We start from the raw sequence: 22743 nt of genomic DNA on the forward strand, positions 1-22743 counted from the left end.
TTACAGTTGCATATTAAATGAGAAATCGTCCTCTTTGTTTTTCTACATGTGGACATAATTCTGCATTAACATTTTATCTTTACTTTGTTCCTCTCATGAGTTCCTCGTTTACCGTAATATTATAATAAGGAGAGTCTGTATGTATTTAGAGAATTTCACGCTCCATCGTACATAAAAGGAACCTTTTGTAGATTTTGAAAAAAAAATCGCTACAGAAGATTAACTTTCCCCTATCCACCAATCCTCCCAGTTGTATTTAAGGTTTATAAGCCCTTCATCAATTTGAAAACCTGGAAAACTTCTTTGCACATACAAACTGACTTCTACATCAACATGAAAAGCATTGGAAATGAAGTTTGTGTTGACCATCGCACTTCAGCATGATAAAAAAACGCACTTCAGCGTCAAACCATTGCACCTCAGTGTGACCATCGTGGTTCGGAGTACCTTTGCAGATAAGAGTCCTACATATATATATATAAGGTTCTGTATCTGTATGAGTGTGTTATGGGTACCAATACTGGCTTTAATACAATGGTGGAGAGAGCGCTGTCGATTTATTGACAATGCAGGAGAGTTTGTTCAAGTTAATTACCAGGTTTCTCACAAACGAAATCAAAGTTACTCAATTTTATTATGGCACAATATATAGTAATAAGACATACATGGCATACAAATATATTTCACAGAACATGATAAAGAATTTAACTAGCATTCACACCAAAATTTTTAGAAAGCAAATAAGTGATTAGCTATTAGAAATAAATAAATGTAATTAAGCCAAAGAGATCAAATACACATTTGAGCTAGCCACACTTAAATAAGCACTGCTTTATTAATACATACATAAAATAAAAATTGATTAACACAGTTGTAAGCGGCGGGTGGGTAGGTAAATAATTTTTTCAACAATAAATTTCAAATGTGCCGCAAACCCTGAAACAAAGAAATATATTTGAGCGTCCTGTATCCAGGTAACATGCTAAGCAATCAAAATAAAGAATACTTGGTGAATACCGGTAATTTCTTCCCAGTCAAAAAACAGTGATCCACATGGTAATTATCAATTTCTTAAAACTCAAAAATTTCACTCAAGACTCGGTGTGAGCACTACAGTGTCTCCAAGATTGTTCTACTCCATCACTGTTTTCACCAAGAATTGTTGGAATGTTAAAACACTTTGTGTTGTTATTTACTTGTTTTACCATATTATTTATTGTCTTGTTGTTATCAAATTCCTTGGCAGTAATTGTACTTTTTAGACAAGTCCAGATCCGTTCGCCCAAAATCACGTTTATGCCCATTCATGTTCGCCCCAATTTATGCTTGTACCCCACATGTTGCACCCTTTTAAAAAATCTTAGATATATATAGGCCATACGGTTGCATATAGGTTGCACTTCTGTAGATATAGACAATGCAATTTCCCATAGGAACTTCTTTTATGGCTAAAACTGTGCCACTTTTACTATGAAGTTTCATAAAAAATTATATACTAGAATGGGAAGTTCATATGCACTACTATTTTTTTCAAAGGTCAAAACATAGGGCTGCGCAGCATATTTTCAACAATTATTACCCCGAACTTCTAAGAGTTCAAACTTCAATTTCGCCGCTATCCATGTGTATTTATACTGGTAACACTCCCAAGTTATCTCTCTACATGCTCTATGAGATGAAACATAGAGATCATATCTGGGAACCAGTACATAAACAAAACAAAATATCTATGAATATTATGTATCCGTCAAAAAGAGGCGTGGATTTGTGAAACAGCTGTATTTACAAACTGCAACCAATATTAACATTTATTCAAATAAAGAAATCTTGGAAAACACCTTTTTCTAGCAACAATACGTATATATCAGAAGCATAGCCTAAAAAAAAATCACTGCATATACTCTAACTTTTCTTTTACAGTGAATTTTATACCCCCACCCCTGTTTCAATTTTTAAAGAATTTGAAAACAAGACTTTAATTATTGTCAGCTTACCCAATGTGCATGTTTTCTGACATGAAATATCTAGAACCTGTATGAAACTATTCAGATAACAAATTGAAAGCATTTCAGAATACTATAAATGTAAAGTTTAGTAGTTAATCATTCCAACATTCAAGATTATATAAAGTATCTAATCCTGCCTATGTCTCCTGTTCACATCTTACTGTGTGCCTATTTATTCATAAAAGTTCACAATGTCTGCCTAAAATGGTCAGTTTAGAAATTTTGACACAATAATATCATCTCTTATCATATATCTAACATAATTTGGCTAATATATGAACTAGGAAGTGTTTAAACAAAGCCATATTGCAAAATTTGTATGTATGAAGTTACCAGTCTGATATTTGAATTCACTAAAAGTTTTATAGAACTGACTGCTAAAATCTGTTTTTTGCATAACTTCAAAGCACAGTTATTGTCTTCTATAGGAAAGACCTTTATAATAATAAAATCATAGCCTTTGCAGGTTAAATTATCTGTTTTATGACCCTGGGGTTAGGGATTTTTCTCTGTTTTTTGCCACTGGGGCCTCACATTTTCTAAATAATTCTGCTGTTTCTGTGAATATGGAATATTTAGTACATTTTTAGGATAGAACACACTATTGTTAGTTTTATTGAGGTATTTTGTATCTCTAGATTGTATTTTTTTATGAAGCACATTCAGGCGTTACAGCTTACTTATGGGTTTTCCACAGGACAGAAGCACCCAAACAACAATTTTCATCAAATATCTATGAGTTTCAATGACTGTGAAGAGTAAATATAAGCACTTCTTAATAAATTAAATTACAAATATGCATATATTATGAATTTACTTTGCATACAGGGCTTTCGGTAAACTATGCATACTGTAAACTGTGAATTTATGCTGAGTCATCATAGTTATAGCTTATTTTTATATGCCATAATAAAAAGGAGAATAATGAATGTAAATATAACAGACAAAGAGACCAATCAAAAGATATGAAACAGGTATTAATGCGAAATGGGGTTTTCGTCATTGAGACTTCAACCAAAAGAGGAGTTCAAAGGTTTTATCAACATCAAATTGCAAATGAATTTCCCCCCAAAACAGAAATAGCTCTGGGGCTCTTTTCACACAAAAATCTTATGACTAAAATTTATCATAAGTTATACCAAGGATTTATATAGTAATATATAAATCCTTGGTTATACAGAACTGTTCATGACTTACAAAAAGTTTTCTTGTAAGATTTTTTGTGAAATGATTCCTGGATATTGCTATGAAAATAAAGATAATAACTAAGTTAATTTAATTGTTTTTAAATTAAGGATTAAAGTGGCATTCTTAAAACGTAAAAATGTAAACAGGTTTCAATTGTGTTTTGTGAATTTTATTATTGACAAAATGAATAATAGTTATTGTCATGACGATCAAAAAACCAAAATCACTCATCTAAGATTTTTAAAATAAAGGCAGAAGATAACAGTAATCATAAATAATTAACATTTAAAAATTAATCATCTAATAAAAACAAAAACATTTAGAAAATTCATGAATTTTGATTTATGAAAATGTAAATAGTTGGATACATACATCTTAAAAAACATTAAATAATTCAACCTGTATTTGAATAAAAATATGGTGGGAACAAACCCAGGGGGCGAACGTGTAGGGTGCGAATGTGTTCTGGGAGCGAATAGACGCAATACCGAAAGTTTGCTTTCATTAATATTCATCTGGTTCTACAGCAGGAACCAGCCCCTCAACAGCTTTGTACAAAAATATAAGCTTTTGGCTTTAGCATCTTGTCTGAATATCTTGAAGTTATGTATTTTTGAATTTTTGGCTCATGTTTTTTAAGCTTAAGATATATTGGACCATCAGAGTTCACTGCTACTTCTTCTGATTGTTCTCCTTCAACTACATACCACTTTCATTTTCCTGTTTGTCAAGAACCTATTCAGCCAGTTGATTATTGGCCCTCTTAATTCCATATTTGATTTTTTTGACTAGTTCCTTTAAGGATTCTGTGTCTAAATCTTTGGAAAAATCTTAAATGGCAGTATAAACAGATTATTATTATAAAACATGTATATATAGACTTTAAAAAGAAAATCCTTTATATCATCCAAATCTGATTTACTGATTGCTTTTCTGTATGCAGTGACCTTAACATAACACCTTTCAGAAAAAATTTGACAATCACACTGTTCCAAGTGTGAAGGGAAAAACCTGGAAGAAGAAAAAAGTAAACAAAAATGGAAAGAAGATTGTATAAAACAATTCTGAAAGAAAAGTTTGAATACACCTACTAATTTAACAACTTTTATGACAAAGTTTGAATACACCTATTAATTTAACAACTTTTATGACAAAGTTTGAATACACCTATTAATTTAACAACTTTTATGACAAAGTTTTATTAAAAAAAGAGAATGCATAGAAAATCTATGGAAGATACAAAACTCTATCATCTCACTCTTTATACAACTCATCTCAACATCCATAATTCTGTGTTGATCATGTTTACTGTTTATTAAGGTCATGGTTGGTAAACTTTGGCACGATACCTGTAAGTTAATTTCATGTAGCAGCCAAAGTTTTCTATTATCAATCACTGAATGAAATTGTTTTCGATTTTAAGTAATGGGCTGTTTTGTTTTGTTGTACATATAAGTAGGGTAGAATCTGTCTAAAGTTATGGCAATTTCGCACACTTGCAACAATTTATCAAAGAAAAAATTTCTTTAACGACAACATACAGTCAGTTTTACTGCATATAAAAGTATTCTAAAATAGGTCGTATTTGGGACTACATGTAAGTAGCAAATGAAAATGATAATATAAATAAGAAGATGTGGTATGAGTGCCAATGAGACAACTCTCCATCCAAGTCACAATGTATAAAAAGTAAACAATTATAGGTCAAAGTCTGTCTCCTACTTTAGATATCTTTTAATACATTGAACATATTCCTGTAGATAAAACAAGGAACCGTTTCTATAATTCACAATTATTTTGACAATTATTAATAATTACCTATTTACAAGGACCCATAGATATGAAATTTCTTCAAATTTCAAACTAGGATCAATTCTCTGTAAATAAATCACTGTGTATCATCGGTACAGCAGATATAGGTACTAACCAAGCGGTTGACCTGGTTCTCTGTTCATTGTCTAAGAAAAACAACATTACTGTACAAATACCAGTGTATAGGTACCCAGGTAGCCATATCCGCTGTCCCGATGATACACGGTGTAAATATTTGCTTAGAAAACAATGTGATAGATATGATTGAATCTTTAGTATTAGTTTTCATTTGTTATTTGGACCATGTGATCATCTGGCACATGACTGTTAGTGTATTTTTTTTTAATCTTATTCTTTCAGATTTGAAACAACTGACTCAAAAAACCTGTACACCTATAATATTGGGATATGTGTGAATGCTGACCCACAGAAACAGTTTGGGGAAAATGTTGGAGTTGTACAAAATGAAATTAAAGATAAAGGTCCTTTAAAACATTGGATAATTGGCTGTTACAATAACTCCCAGCTTATAGAAGGAAGTATGTAAAACTACATGTAGGAAATATTTTACTGTATATAAATTGGACAGCAACCCTATGTGATAGCCTCTTTATTTTGTGTATTTTTAGATTGTAGAATAAAGATGTATAATTATGTAAATGTTAGATAAAACGACAAAACATGTCTTCTCTAAATTTTGATTACATAGAAATGTTTGCATACATTATTGACGTATTGATGAATATTCATGGTTATTTGGATTTCTAGTAATCTGATTGGTTGGTTGAAAGTTTTTAGCTCTATTTTTGTTTGAGTTAAAGAACTAATGGATTCAAAATGGACAGATGTTTAAGTCCAGTAGCCATTGAAATTATTGAGAAATTTTATTGAATGTATTGAAATTTTGACAAATTATAAGCTGTTGTATAGAAAATCACTTTAATTTACCAGTATAAAGTTTGAAATGATTTGTGCCAGGGGCTACCTTGCTCCACAAGTTGGGTTTTTTATGGTACTTTTATATATGAAGCCCAAAAGTCTATTACACCTACAATACACTGCTATTAAAAATGAATGTCAATTCACAAATTGACAACTTCGCTTCTCAATCTTTATTTCACCCATTTTCTGACTCCTGATAAATGAAGTCTTGACAAATCATGTCTGTTAAAAGCTCAATAGAGCTCTAATGTGCTTGTTTTGCAAACTATACTGACTCTAAATAAAGCTTATTTATTTATTTATTTATCTTTAATTACTTATCTATAATTATCAGAACATCCAATAATCGTGATAATACAACACCATTTCTGATTGGTCAATTTGACCTACATTTGTAAGTAATTGATTTACCCCATTAGACCAATGAAATCTATCAAAGGGATTTAAGCTGGCATGCAGTGTGGGTTCGTGGTCTAGTGGTTAAGACCGATGGCTACAACCCTAAAGGTCCCAGGTTCGATTCCGACTCAGGGCGCTGGAAATTTCAGTACATCTGAAGGGTGATTTCACCCTCCCACACACTTCTCTGGTACCCAGACTGGAGTTTTAAACTAGAATGGGTACTTTGGAGGCCTCGGTTGGGCAAAGTTGCCTCCTACTTTGACCTGGAGATCAATCTGCCGATATGTCTTCCGTTTGTCTGTTCACGCCGAGTGTCCTGGTGGTTCTCTCTGAGTACTTCGGCTTCCTCCACCAAATTAACAGACTTCCCAGTGTCCTAGCACTCCCTTTGTGCTGGGGTGGGGATTGTCCTTGTAAATATTGTTATAAATACGTTAGTGACACATCTCCATTAATCCCGATAGGGAGTTACACGGATTCCACTGTACCCTCCCAGCTCTCGAGAGGTGCTCCGAAAAATGGAGGAATCTTCCAGTACATACAGATACATAACGGTGTATGTGGCCTGCTATCCTGCCTTATTTCTGCTCTGCATCTAAAAGGGAAGAATTCACATAACTAGCACTGTCCATTTGTAAAAATTTATAACATTGATAAACCAGCAGGTAAATTAAACGGTTGATTAAGTATTTTAATTGATAAGTATAAAAATAATGAGATGTATGATATAATTGTTAAAGAGATAAATATCCTTATATAGGACTTAAAGGCAAAAATATGAACAAATACAGGCCACTGTATAGTGTGTGACAATGGGAAACCCCCATTCTGTATAGTAAGCTACATGTATAACAGACCCATAGAAACAATTTTTAAAAAAACAATGGCCTGATTTTTACTACAATAATAAACAAAAAACTGTATGACAGTAAACAATCATCAACAAACTCTAAAGTGGAGGCACAAAAATAATATGTCAAGGATAAATATGTTTGTGGATGCTCAACTCTCTTTCTATCCTAGAGAACAGGCATATCATCACAATAAAAAACAAACTGTTAAAATCAGTTGGCAAGGGCTCGACTCATCAGATTGTTACAAAGCACCAAACAAATAACAAAAAGAGTTCTTGCAGTTACTGCAAAGATACTATATCAAGATTTCTAACCTTAAATAGTATTTCAATAATTTTAAAGTCAGTGTAGTAACTGTAAATTCAGAAATTATTGCGTGCATTCATTATTGCGATTTTTGGGGAAAGGACTAAAATGCGAGATTAATTATTGCGATTTTATGAAAATTTGCATACAGTTATATGCTTTGGATATTGAAATGCGAGTTCTTATTGTTGCGACATTCACTCAGTCGCATTATTCACATTAATAAAAACCTTGCAATAATTTCTGAATTTAGAGTACCTGTAGTTACAGAAATGTACAATAATCACTGTAGAATATAAGCCAATTATATCTTTTATTTCAGCTGACTGGTTAATATTAGAATATTTAGATGGACAGCCATATGCTAACCACTGTGGACATGAACCAAGGAAAGCCAGGATAATGATCACATGTGATAATAATGTCAAATCTGGAGTAAGTTATCTCCCCTCTTTAATGATGTGTGTAAAGATCTTTTTAGGTTACAAGAGCGCAATTATTCGTAATGCATTTTCCATAGGGTACCAGTGGTGTTCCATATTTTTTTTCTCGAAGACTACACAGACTAGAAAAAAATGGGTAGCAGTTCCTGTTACTAGAAATGTCAGTGTTGCATAACAACCAAAAAAATATATATGGTCATGCGGCAAAAATTGACTTAAAATGCAGTTGAAAAACATGTTCTATTTTTTTCGCTTAATGAAAAAAGCAGATTTTTAATGGCTCCGACTTGCAGATATTGAATATATTTTCTATAGTTTGTAAAATGTGAATTTGATTTTTCTGGATATTTTAAACCTAATTGGATAAGCTTTCGATTAAAAGTAATTCCAATCCTGTTTCATCCAATCAGAAGCCGTCCAAGATTCTATTCTGAGTACCATCTTAGAAAACTTGCCGGTAAAATGTAAACAAATAATTGCGCTCTTGTAATCTATAGGTACCACCTTGTCTCGTATCTTTTTTGTCAAACAACTATGTGCAAGATTTTTATTTCACCTGGCTTAAAAGGTCATTTGAGCTTTTGCCATCACTTGGCATCCTTTGTCGATGTCTGTCCCTAGTCTCTCCGTAAATTAAAAAAAAAATCTACTATTGGGCCAAATGTTACCATACTTTACCTGAATGTTCCTTAGAGTTTTTAGAATAGATTAAAATTGATTAAGTGCCATTTGATAACCAGAAGAAAAATCTGTATCATTAATCTGATTTTATTCACTGTTTGTAATGAGCTTGAAAACTTTCGGTTTCTCAAAAATGAAAGTAGCATGATTTAACTCCTGCAGATTTGCAGTTTTAAGTGATTCAAATCATTGCAGCTTCAAACTGTTGCATTCCACATATTATTCTTTTATACTTTTACAGAAACAGGTACGAAATTTTATGCAGTTCGTACAACCGTTGATAGAGGTTCATTTATGTTGTGATGTCTAGTATGAATTTGACAGTTTGAAATTTAAGGTTCTGGTTTTCTAGTCCTCCAAATTGACTGAAATTGTGTAAAGAAATTTCCAAACCCTTGCTCAAAACTAAAGCAGAAAGAGCATATTTGACAAAAGGGTTGAAATGATAAGCAGGTCAAGATCCTCTCTTTGAAATTAAAAAAAAATAAATTAGAAAACCTATTTTGGAGTTATTTCCCCTGAAATGTAAATTTTTAGTAAATTCCAAGTTTTTGGCTTATGCAGTGGACTCTAGTTATCTCGAAGTCAGTAGGACCAGAGAAATATTTTGAGATACCCATAGTTTGACTCAAGCGAATACCGGAAGTTTGACAGACACAATTCTCACTTCCCTTGGTAAGGCTAAAATAAATCCTCATAAATAAGCTGGGATAGATATTCTGGTCTAAAATCTATTTATCTGCAAATAATTGTCTTTTATAATTATAATAAAATATTGGTTTTTTTTTTGCCTCATTGGTGTTTTTTTCCAGTAGATTTCGGCCAAGAGAATAATATTTGACATTGATAGAAAGAAACTTAAATATGCAAAAATAATCAGCAAGACAAGATCTACAAATAAGTCAACATGGTTTAAATCGTCTGATGACTCCTTATTGGAGTTGTTTTTTTTAATAACGATTTTTATGCCCCCGTCATATTGGAGGGGGCATTCAGTTTTACCCTTGTCCGTCTGTATGTCCGTACGTCCCGAAATTGGGTTTCCGTTCTCTAACTTTAGTTTGACTCAACCAAATGTTATGAAACTTATGCACAATGCTTATTACCACAAAACACAGATCAAGTTTGAATTTGGGTGGTGTCACTTTTACCTTTATAGAGTTATGCCCCTTTAAAAATGGAAAAATTGCTGAATTTAACATTTCCGTTCTCTAACTTAAGTTTACATCAACCAAATGTTATGAAACTTATACACAATGCATTTTACCACAAAACTCAGATCAAGTTCTAATTTAGGTAGCGTCACTTTTACTGTTCTTGGGTTATGTCCCTTTATAATGTTATATGCAAGCGGGGTCATCATCTGTTTCCCATGTCACATTCCCCATTTAATGTCATTTTTTCGCTGTTGCCTAATCTCTGAAAAACTACATTAGATAGATAGAAACTTATAAGCAAAATTGATCACCAAGACTAGATCAACAAAGAAAAGATTTTTGTCTGGAATTCTAATAGAACGTGCTTCTTTCGCTTTGTAAACAACAACGTGATAAAATTCCTGATACATCTATACTTAGCGCAGACTCAGAGATGTACATAATAATGGATGTTACAATATGCCTCCGACGTAAATCCACATGTATCGTAACCTATGTGCAAACTCTATGCTGATTTCGCTATGTTAAAAATTGCAATTGAAAAAAACCTACAGAACCTTTATTCTTGTTCTGATGCATAACAAAAAGAATTAATGCATTAGAGCTCAGAAAAATGTACAAAATCAAAATAAAAAAAAATTCTGCGAAATTCCATTAATGTATTGGCACATTAAAGTCGTTTCAAGACGATAGCTTACGAGAACAAAATTTAAATTAGAAATGGCTAATGTTTAGGTTGAGAAATGAAAGAATTAAACGAATTTTTTCCAGCAGTTATTTAAGAAATAATTCATGCAAGCTATAGATTTATTAGAAATTTTAAGCTTTATCTAATAGGGGTAAAATAGCACAGCCACACACACGGCATACCCGCCCTTGCTTCAGTTTTTTATATGACTGCAAAAATTTTTGCGGTCGTATATTGGTATGACATTGGTGTCGTCATCGTCGTCCGAGGACACATTGGTTTTCGCACAATTACTTTAGTTTAAGTGAATGGATCTCTATGAAATTTTAGCATAAGGTTCAATACCACAAAAGGAAGGTTGGGATTGATTTTTGGGGTTATGGTACCAACAGTTAAGGAATTAGGGGCCAAAAAGGGGCCAAAAATAAGCATTTTTGTAACTTCCAGACAATAACTTGTGTGTTAGTGTATGGATCTCTCTGACATTGTACCACAAGGTCCCATATCTCAAAGGGAATGCTGGGATTGATTTTGGGGGTAATTGCCTCAAAATTTTAGGGAATTAGGGGCCAAAAAAGGGGCAAAAAACAAGCATTTTTCTAGTTTCATGACAATAACTTGTGTGTAAGTGTATGGATCTTTCTGAAATTGTACTACAAGGTTCCATATCACAAAGGGAATGCTGGGTTTGAGTTTGTGGGTAATTGCCCTAAACGTTAAGGAATTTGGGGCAAAAAACAAGCATTTTTCTAGTTTCCAAACAATAACTTGTGTTCAAGTGTATGGATCTCTCTCAAATTGTACTGCAAGGTACCATACCACAAAGGGAAGGCTGGGATTGAGTTTTGGGGTGATGAATCATAAGTGGGTTCAAAAAATTTGGGGGGGGGGGGGATTTTTTTTTTCCTTTATTTTTTATTTAAAATTTTCCATTTTAAGTTGGTTATTTCTAGTTTATATATAAAAGCAAATAATAATGATATGGTTTGATTTCATCAAAAATTGAAATATTGGGGTTCTGTTATATGCTGAATCTAACTGTGTATTTAGATTCTTAATTTTTGGTCCCGTTTTCAAATTGGTCTACATGAAGGACCAAAGGGTCCAAAATTAAACTTATTTTGATTTTAACAAAAATTGAATTCTTGGGGTTCTTTGATATGCTGAATCTAATGATGAAGGTTTTTTGTTTATTTTAAGGCATGATTATGATGTCATTTTCTATTTTAAAAATTATTTAATTTTAGCCATGATTATGTATGTGACGGAATTTTATTTTTAGATATTACTATTTAATGTTGCTGATGAAAGTGTTTTAATTTTAGGCATGATTATGATGTCATTTTCTATTTTAATACTTTTATGATGTATTTAAATGGGTTTTTATGGTTGCAAAGTCCTAGCTGTCAATTTATTTTTAGAAGTTACTTTTAAATGCTGTTGAAGGAATTTTATTTTTAGAGATTACTATTAAAAGTTGCTGATGAAGATTTTTAAATTTTAGCCATGACTATGATGTCATTTTCTATTTTAATACTTTCATGATGTATTTAAATGGGCTTTTATGGTTAAAAAAAGCATTTTTCTAGTTTCCAGACAGTAACTTGTGATTAAGTGTATGGATCTCTCTAAAATTGTACTACAAGGTTCCATACTTCAAAGGAAAGAATGCAATTGAGTTTGATGGTTAATGCTAAAAGGGGGATTCAAAAAGTTTGGGGGGAAGGGGGTTTCCAATTTTTTTTTAAAAGGGTTCATATTTTTTTTTCAAAATTTTCAAAATTTCAAATTTTTGAAAAGTTTCAAGAAGAAATCTTCAATTGCACAGTATTGCGCATTAGATTTGTAAGATTTTTGACCACATTTATTTTGTGTCAGAAACCTATATTATGTCAAAAATTTGATCACAATCCAAATTCAGATAGTATCAAGCTTGAATATTGTATCCAAATTTGCCCCAACTGTTCAGGGTTCGACCACTGCGGTTCTATCAGGCTGCCCTCAGTGAAGCATTTTATTAAATGACTGTATTTGTCCTATTAGAATCGAAATAATTCATGGAAGCCAAAGATTTGTTGTAAATTTACACATGGCCTGGGCCGTGATATTCGTTAATTTTATCCCTCGCTAAGGCTCAAGATAAAATTCGAATATCCTGGCCCATGCCATGTGTAAATTTCCAACAAATCTATGGCTTCCATGAATTATTTTCTTAATTCTATTCTAGTCCACACTCCACAATGATAGAGGGTATCCATTGATGAAGATGCACATAGACCTAGGTGAGCGACACAGGCTCTTTAGAGTTTCTAATTTAAACTAGATACCGGAATGATGATTGTGGCCAAGTTTAGTCAAATTTGACCCAATGGTTTCAGAGGAGAAGATTTTTATAAAAGTTAACAGACGACGACAGATGCCAAGTGATGAGAAATGCTCACTTGGCCAGGTGAGCTAACAAGTGATGTGAAGGGTCATTTGAATTAAGAAGGGGTGAAGATGGGAGCCTGGGATATCCCCCCAATTAATAACATTATAGAGAATATCGTCATATTTTGCCAGTTGAGTGATTCAGGCCTCTTTTTGTAACTTACATTTTGTTATTTTATATTTTAAGGAAGAAACAGTTAAAATCTTTGAAGAAGAAATTGAAAAAACAGAGGATTGTTATTACTTGTTTGAGATATCAACTCCTGACATTTGTATAAAAGAACCACCAATAACTATTAGTCTCAGTGTTGGCTCCATATTAGTTATCATGTAGGTACCAGTTGTATAACAGTAGATTTAGAACCACCAATAACTATTAGTCTCAGTGTTGGCTCCATATTAGTTATCATGTAGGTACCAGTTGTATAACAGTAGATTTAGAACCACCAATAACCATTAGTCTCCGTGTTGGCTCCATATTAGTTATCATGTAGGTACCAGTTGTATAACAGTAGATTTAGAACCATAGATAACAATAAATCCCAATGTTGGCTCCAAACTAGTAATTGTGTAGGTACCAGTTATAAAACAGTAGATTTACCAGTATGTTCAATAGTTGATATTTACATGCAAATATAATTATACCCCACTCTAATAATGGTTTGCCAATACTTTAAATTTTTCAATACTACATGTTGAATGAACTTGGAATTTTTTTTATAGTGAAGATATCATTAGTGAGCTTCATCTATTTCTAGTCAATCCCAATTTACAAGTTAGGAAGATTCTTAATTATATTATCATGAATACTGTACTGAATTTTATTTCAATGTTCAGTGAAAAGTTCTGAAGTTAAGCTTTAGAAGTACTTAAAACAGATCAAGACTTCCGCTCCTATTGCTGTGAAAATATCAAAATTGTTCATTTGCCCAAAGACAAGACTATACAAAAATCTACTTTTCTGGGCAAATTTTTGACTTGTCCCATCTTGTTTTGCTATTACAGAAATTACTGGTCATGGACAATATGTAGTGTTTTGTATAAAACTATTGTTTGTCTTTTCTACGTCGTTTGTAAGATTCTGCTTTTCATTTCTCCCAAATGTTTTACTGATTTTTGTCTATTTGTATTAACTAATATAATATAATTGACTTGTACTTGGAACTAATTGTTTACATAATAATTTTTGTGGTGGTGTTCCTGCACTAGGAGCTATATTTTTGTTTTGTTTACAGATTCATTGTGGTTGTGTGCCTGTACATCCTATTAGGATTTCTGTATAACAGACTGGTACTTGGAGCTAAAGGCAAAGAACAGATACCTAACTACAGTTTCTGGCAGGACTTTGGCAACTTACAAGCTGTATGTAGTTATGTTGATATCTCTACAGAAAAACAACAGAACTTAGGCCATTAAAAAAATGTTATCTTCATAGGCAATTTTTTTTCATTTTTTGGGGCAGGGAGGCTTTTATCCAACTACCTGCAGTTACAAAAAAAGCAACAACAAATTTTACTATCAGAAATTACCTAGCATAAAATCTTTGTCTCATGTTTTACTAAATCACATTGGTCATTGAATTATAAGCACTTCAAACTGTTATAAGCATGATAAAAATAGTTTGAATGACCAAGATAGGGATATATAATGATAGAAAAATACTGTAACTTGGAACGAAGAATTTCCAGATTTTGCTGATTTAAAAAATAAAAACAGTGCATGCTGGGGAGCCTGAAAAACTAATATTGTTTTTTATTGGCCTGTGCGACTTACAAACTGTTGGTAGTCATAGTTACATCTGTAGTGATCCTTCCATTACAATAAAAAAAAGCTTCTGTTTTGGCAGGAATTATCATTTGACATGGTTTAAGTATCTTTAGAAACAACTTTCAAAAATTGTTTTCATATGTAGAGGTCTTTTGCAGTGACATAAATTTTAGAGATCTTTTGCAGCGACATAAATTTTAGAGGTCTTTTGCAGTGACATAAATTAAGAGATTTTTTGCAGTGACATAAATTTTAGAGGTCTTTTGCAGTGACATAAGAATTTGAGTCTTTTGCAGTGACATAAATTTTAGAGATTTTTTGCAGTGACATAAATTTTAGAGGTCTTTTGCAGTGACATAAATTTTAGAGATTTTTTGCAGTGACATACATTTTAGAGGTCTTTGCAGTGACATAAATTTTAGAGATTTTTTGCAGTGACATAAATTTTAGAGGTCTTTGCAGTGACATTATATTTAGAGGTCTTTTGTAGTGACATTGTATTTAGAGGTTGTATGCAATGACATAATAATTGAATATGAAGAGTTCCATTTAAAATGATAGGTTTTAATCAAATTCGATTATTGTGTTAATGAAGCAATCAAAGTGTGGGAGATAATTTTCATTAGTTAATAGAAGTCAAAAAATGTCTATAAGCAATTTTCTAAATCTGATCACAATGATGGCAACTTTATACAGTTAACACAAACACTTGAGCTTAATATTATTACTAAATTGTGAATTGCATTTAAAACCAAAATTTTTTGTCAATTTGAATGTTTTTATATCAAAATATCATCAACAATATAATAATTTTATCAAATCAGAAAGGAGTTAATTGTCAATATATGTTATATACATTTATTTCTTTTGAAAAGGAACATGTTTTAACTTCTTTTTTTCTTAAAAGTTATAGAGCTAAATAATCCATTCTTTATTAATTTTATATAACAGAAGTACTTTATGTAAGCAGTTAACAATAACTTTTCGTCGAAAGTAGTTTTTGATAATTATTGGGGTATTAGAAAAATATCTAAATTTTCAAAATTATACAATGTTCCGTGATATTCCTACATATTGTCACCTCAGGATTTCTTTTTTGTGCCCCCGCCGTAGCGATGGGGGCATTAAGTTTTACCCTTGTCCGTCTGTACGTACGTACGTACGTCCCAAAATTGGTTTCTGTTCTCTAACTTGAGTTTGCCTCAACCAAATGTTATGAAACTTATACACAATGCTTATTACTACATTATACAGATTAAGTACGAAATTTGGTGGCGACACTTTTACCATTCTTGATCCCTTTATAAACATAAAATTTGCTGAATTTTTCGTTTTCGTTCTCTAACTTAGTTTGTCTCAACCAAATGTTATAAAACTTATACACAACCGTTCTAGAGTTATGCGTGTTTACAAATAGAAAAATTGCTGAATTTTTCGTTTCTGTTCTCTACTTAAGTTAGCCTCAACCAAATGTTATGAGACTTACACACAATGCTTATTACCACAAAACTCAGATCAAGTTCAAATTTGGCTAGCGTCACTTTTACTGTTCTTCAGTTATGTCCCTTTATAACTATATGATATGCAAGCGGGGGCATCATCTGTGTCCACATGTGGACACTATCCACATTTATTTAGTTTTTGTCTTTGGGTTGCTGCATCATTTCTTCAATAAATTTATTTTACTGTGGCTTCATTTATTTTGCTTGGAACTAATTTAAGTTCTGCCAAAGTCAGCATACAAGCCTTTAGAAACTTTGTTCTCTGTTTAACATTTAAATCTGTTGTTACTTTTAAACCACAAAATCTATGAAAATTGGTATCCACTAATAATAATATATCCAGAGTACACAGTTATACCCCTGGCTACTATGCCCCTGACACAGAAGTGCCAAGTCAATAATAGTTCTTAAAATATGGATGTGAAAACAATCTGTTGATATGTATGGTAAGAGTAAATAATTTATTAATTGTTTTGTCCTCTCAATTTACAGGATGGTTGTAACTATATTTGTCGTACTGGAAGTAGATCAGAATCTAAACCATACAAAGGTTTAGGGGATGACCAGCTACAGGAAGAAGATGACCGCGATGACCATTTACTGCCGATGTAAAATGCAGTTGTTTATCGTTGATTGTGAAACTACTTTTATCTGGAGAGTTGTCTGTCATGAAAAGTATTTATAGACCTATCAACAGATCAGCTCAGGAAAAGATTCTATAAAGATACAGCTAATGGCCTATAATGACCAAACTGGATCCAAGTTAATTTCAGCAATTCTAACTATGGAAGGGTACCAGTGTTAGGGGCAAATAGCTGAGTGTTGATATGCCTATTTATATCCAGTTTGAGCTTGGAATTAAGGAAATGTTATATGCTGTGATAAAAATATGTGTTTTGCCGATTGAACATTCCAAATTAAATTAATCTTTAGTATTAAATCTAAAATGGGTGTAAATAGCAAAAAAAAAAGAAAAAAAAGTCATAGGATCTTATACAAAATATTCTGTCCTAGTTCATCGAAAATCTTTTTTTTCATGGTGGTCCTTCAAGAAAATCTGCTGGTCCTCACTATTATTGCAAAATACCAAAATTGTGTCTGTCCTTTGCCAAAGTTTGGTGGTGAAAACCTTCCGACCACCACTTTTTTAGAACTCTGTTCTGTAATCATAATAGATGCTAAGATATCAGGTGTATTTTAGTTTAAACAAGTTATTAATAAATTCTTCCTGTACATAGAGGGAAGTAAAATACAATTCAACAATCAGTACAAAAATAAAATTAAGAAAACAGAGCAGATTTTTCTTATAAATTAACCTCACAGTGACACACCAAATTTTACTAGATATATTTATTTAACTGAGTAAAGTTTTTTAAGGTTTGTTAAGAAAAGACAACACCTTTAAATTTTTCGAGACTTAATCTGTTGATTTGAATAATATTCATCTGCGCTAGCTATTATAAAGACTTATGATCTAGTCCCCTCCTCTCCACCCTTGGTAGATTAAGCCAGAATTTGTTAATAGAATGCTGCATCATTATGGAGAGGAGAGAATTAGATCCTAACCCTTGGCTAGCAAAGATCAATATTAATAAGCAAAAAAAACAAAAAAAAAACAATCAGGTTGAGATTTCTTTTGAATCAGTTAATTTTTGCATTCATGTTAAATGTGTGTATTCATTTGTGAAGTAAGTAAGGTGTGAAGTAAGTAAGGTGTGAAATATTAGAGTATCATTACTGCACATTTGTACATTGATGTTCTCCCCACAAATTTCATAAACATCCATAAAATATATGGGGCACTAATTTAATTATTCATCATGTCACTTTTATGACCGGAAATGTGTGGCTGTTTAAGGCAAATGTTCAGGTCAAAACTGAAAAGATCGCATGAACTTCAATTTTTTTGTCTGAACTATGTTATTAAAGTGTCCGTTTCATCTTCAACACAACAAGTCATTTATATAATTTATCGTACTTGTCCGGAAAATATGACCGTTTTGGAAGCACTGGGGCCGCCCCACTAAATATCATATCACATACTGTGGATTCATTTATTTTAGTGGTTACCAATTTTCGTGGATTGAGGAAAAATTGTATTTTGGTAGTTATTTGATTTTATGGTTTTGCCAAAGACTGCATACAAGCCTATAGAAAATTTGTATGTGTACTTCAAAATTCATGGTTCTTCTTCATCCAAAAAATCCACATAAAATAATGAATCTACAGTATCAAATATCATATTGTTGTATCACTTCACATTTAGATATATTTTTTGTTGTTGTTGAGAATACATGAATGAATGTTACTAGATAAAATATATAATTAATGATATAAACGTTTTGAAAGAAAAAACGTTGATAAATGAACAAATGCACATATTATAGATATTTTAACAATATGTTTTTAGTGTGAGTGGGTACAATAAGAATATATATATATGTTTATTTGCTATTGTGTCATTATTGGTCATTATTGTTTCTATTGTGTCATTGTGTAACAATGAAAATTTTACAATCTTCTTTCTCCGAGTCTCCTATTACCATGTCAAGTAACAATCATTTATATATCAGTTTTTAGTCCACTACCGACGAAGTCAAAGGGGACTTTAGGTTGGCACTCCGTCCAACAGTCCGGCAAATAAGTTTTTCACACTTTTTTTCTTCGTGCTTGAAGATATTGATTTGATATTTGGTGTATTGTTTTATCATGACAAGTTACAGATCAAGTTCGAATTTTGTTCCGGTCTGATGATTTTGTGCAGAGTTATGGGCCTTGGACTTAGAAAATTCACTCAAATAATCAGTTTCCACACCTTTTTTCATCATGCTTGAAGATATTGACTTGATATTTGTTATATAGTTTACACCATGACAAGTTATAGATCAAGTTAGCATTTTGTTCCAGCACAATGAATTTTTAACTGGTAGGGGACTATGTATTGCATGGCAATACTCTCAGAATGCTAGTTGATTTGACCTTTTGACCCTGTTTATATTTCCTCTATTGTAAATACACAAATTTTTGCAAGCATTTATATTGTGATTTTTTGCACAATGGACAAAATATATTGAGATTGATTATTGCGATTTCAGGTAATGCTGCATAAAAGTAATAATAATAAACTACAAAACAAGTTTTTATTTTGGCAAAAAGTATCCTGTTGCAATAAACAAACACCACAAAATTTTCTGAATTTATGGTATTTAAAATCAAAGGGAAAATATTGATAAATAAAGGACTTTTATTTTAAAGACTAGCAAACAAACCTTTTAACTAGGCTTTTCTTGCATTGAAAAGGTAAATTTGTAAATGTATAACTTAAAATTTATTTTTTATTTTGTGTGATAATGTAGCGTTAATTGGTATTAATGATTTTAAGAATTTCTACCCTATATGATAAAAATGGCTGAATTATTCATAGTCCTTCTATTGATCTAATCATTTTATTCCCAGTGTTTTGAAGGAGGAATTAGAATTGAATTTTAGATTTTCATTTTTATATTTTAATTCATTTAGTATAACAAAGGAAACATTGTGATTCCTATCAAATGTTTTAATGCTTTACTATCGTATCTTATGGTTTGCAGGAAGTTTACTTTTTACGTAATACTGAATTGAAATCCATTTGTTCATGTGATTAGAGACATTTCCATCATCATTTATACATGAAAGCTTTCCAAAGTATAATTTTTATTATAAAATAGGGGAAAGGGTTTGAGGTATTCCAATACATTAATTTCTGTGTTATTTTTAATTTCTTAGGAGAGAGATCACACGTTTGACATAAGTTATACTTTACACATACACAAAAGTTTGAAATGTTTACATTTATTTATTGTGTAATACTCATTTGTCATTATATAGTGCTGTTTTGTGTATTAAATGTTGTGATTTATTTGTGCGTATTTATGTGTATTCAAAGAAAAAAAAAACCTGAACAGTGAAATATATATCTTTTGTTTATACCTAAGAGACAGATCTAGAAGAGGGTTAAGATTTGATAACCTTTGAATAAATATAGAGATCCAAGACTTTTATTTAAAGAACTATTATTGATTGAATTTTGTTGGCTTAACTTCAAGTGGCAAAAACTCTGAAGCTTCAGTGTAATATATTTTTCAATTTTTTAGGAACAGGGTATTAAAAGAGAAACATTTAATGTCCTGAAATAACACCTTTAAACTCATTTCTTATATACCTGTGTTTTACAAATACCGTGGATTCATTTATTCTTGTGGATACCAATTTTAGTGGATTGAGGAAAAATTGAACTTTTGTGGATATTTGATTTAGTGGTTTTGCTAAAATCTGCATACATACCTATAGTAAATTTTCATTTTGTTGAACATTTAAATTAGTGCTTTATCTATTCCATGAAGTCCATGACAATTGGTATCCCAGGAATAATAATGAATCCAAAGTATTCCATATTTCCTGTCATCTCGATTTCTCCTTGTTATGTCTTGTATTTTCATTCAGATTTGGTGTTGACTATTTTTATGACAATAAATTATAAGAAAATAAATTGTTTTAAGTTCTTTTACCAGTAAAAGACACTAATAAACCAAATTTGATATGAACAGCTCTTAAAAGGCAGAACAATAAATTATGAAGGCATTTTCAGTCTTTCAGTCAATTTTCAGACACCTCCATTACAGAAAATGTCTTCACACTATCATTTGTTGACTTTGAAACTATCTACTAAAGTTCAAATGAAGTGGATGTAAGCAATCATAGGCAATTATGGCATTCAACAAAGAAAAATAAATGCAGAATGTGTCCATGAGACACAGATGATGCCCCCATTTGCATATAACTTTATAAAGAGGTATAACTCTAGAAATGTAAAAGTGACACCACCCAAATTCGAACTTGATCTGAGTTTTGTGGTAATGAGCATTGTGTTTAAGTTTCATAATATTTGGTAGAGGCAAACTAAAGTTAGAGAACGGAAACGAAAAATTCAGCATTTTTTCCATATATAAAGGGCCAGAACGGTAGAAATGACGCCACCCAAATTCGAACTTGATCTGTGTTTTGTGGTAATAAGCATTGTGTATAAGTTTCAAAACATTTGGTTGAGGCAAACTAAAGTTGGAGAACGGAAACCAATTTTGGGATGTACGGACAAGGGTAACACTTAATGCCCCTCCAGTGACAGCAGGGGCATAAAAAACCATACTGTATAGTCGGCTATAAAAGGCCACAACATGAAAAATATGAAACAATTCAATTGGGAAGACTAACGGCCTAATTTATAACAAAACAATTTACGAAAAACAAATACGAGATACATGAACCGACAACCACTGAACTAAGTTTGTGACAAGGTCAATCTAAGGGGAACCACTTATGATAAGTCAATGATATTTGGCATGCAGTTGAATAAGGAATGTCATATCTTATCTCCATGGAAATTATTTGGTGTTGTTCCTTTAGGCATGGTTCATTGACTGAATATTTTGGATAATTTACATGTGAAAGCATTGCTATTTAATTTCAACATTTGCATTTTACTCATAAAATACATTGTGCATTGTGAATTGAGTCAACACTATTTCCTGAAAGAGGATATAAGTTCCTACTTTGTTAGTTTGTCTGCCTTCCTGCTGAATTAGTAAGCTTGCCTCAATGCATGATTTGTGTATTCCACCTCTAGTATTTATTTACCATAATACAGATCACTTAAGATTTTCTAAATGACGTTTTAAGTATGCTTTTGATGGCAAGCTTGATATTTTGGGTAATAAACCAATTCATAGTTTGAGTTAGATTTTCATTATGGTACATGATAGCTTTCAGCAGTTATGTCCCTTTGATTAGGAAAGATACTATGTGTACAAGTAGATTGATATCTTTCTATAACACATATTACTCCTGGTTTCAACAGAAATATTACCCAAGCTTAAGTTTTCACTGTTTCCATGGATATGATCACATGTCTTTGTTTGGTATGCCAGTCTTGACTTATTGATTTTTCTTCTAACCTTTTTTAGAATAAGGTTTTATTTTTGTCATATCACAGCCTTTTAAAGCTTACTGTGCAGTATCTGTTTTGCTCTTTGTGGAAGGATACAGAGTGACCTATAGTAGCTAACCTACGTCATTTAATCCTTGTGGAAAATTGTCTCATTGTCAATCATACCTCATCTTGCTTCAAAACCCCTTGAACTGACCTAATCACAAACTAATACATGTAAACTAAGCTAAGTTTAAAGTCAATAGACCATGACTGAGGGCGAGGCGCCAAATTATCTCCATGGAAATGAGATGTGCCGATGCTAATACAACTGCATAGCAAATATCATTCTTCTTGTTTCGTTAATCAGCAACAGAAAAATACCATCACGCTGATGCTGTGTCATCAAGTGCAGGTGCTGTACAAGTTGTGATCAACAAAACCGAAAAAATAAATAAATATATACAAGGTTAAAATTGTGGTCGGTGCAGGATAAAAGCAAGGATGATCTTTACAGCATCACTGTGACTCTGGTCTCAGGATGGAAGTGTGACCAGAGATTTTCCTTGAAAATGTCTGAGTCAGTGTAAGTTGCGATGTTTT

General features: G+C 31.9%; 1 protein-coding gene across 2 annotated transcripts in view; it reads left to right on the top strand.

The window, feature by feature from the left end:
- Positions 1-20706, top strand: part of LOC127719359 (cation-dependent mannose-6-phosphate receptor-like) — a 61510-nt gene extending 40804 nt beyond the window's left edge. Inside the window, exons 2-6 of one of the 2 annotated variants that reach the window (XM_052225461.1) lie at positions 5367-5545; positions 7833-7945; positions 13097-13239; positions 14145-14271; positions 16671-20706. In XM_052225461.1, coding sequence (XP_052081421.1) covers positions 5367-5545; positions 7833-7945; positions 13097-13239; positions 14145-14271; positions 16671-16790 — 682 coding nt within the window. In that variant the 3' untranslated portion in view covers positions 16791-20706. The remainder of the gene's footprint in view (positions 1-5366; positions 5546-7832; positions 7946-13096; positions 13240-14144; positions 14272-16670) is intronic. The other variant, XM_052225462.1, reaches the window with a different exon arrangement.
- The last annotated feature ends 2037 nt before the right edge of the window (positions 20707-22743 follow it).

The sequence above is a fragment of the Mytilus californianus genome, unplaced genomic scaffold (assembly GCF_021869535.1).
Source record: "Mytilus californianus isolate M0D057914Y unplaced genomic scaffold, xbMytCali1.0.p SCAF_11, whole genome shotgun sequence".
Taxonomy (NCBI): domain Eukaryota; kingdom Metazoa; phylum Mollusca; class Bivalvia; order Mytilida; family Mytilidae; genus Mytilus; species Mytilus californianus.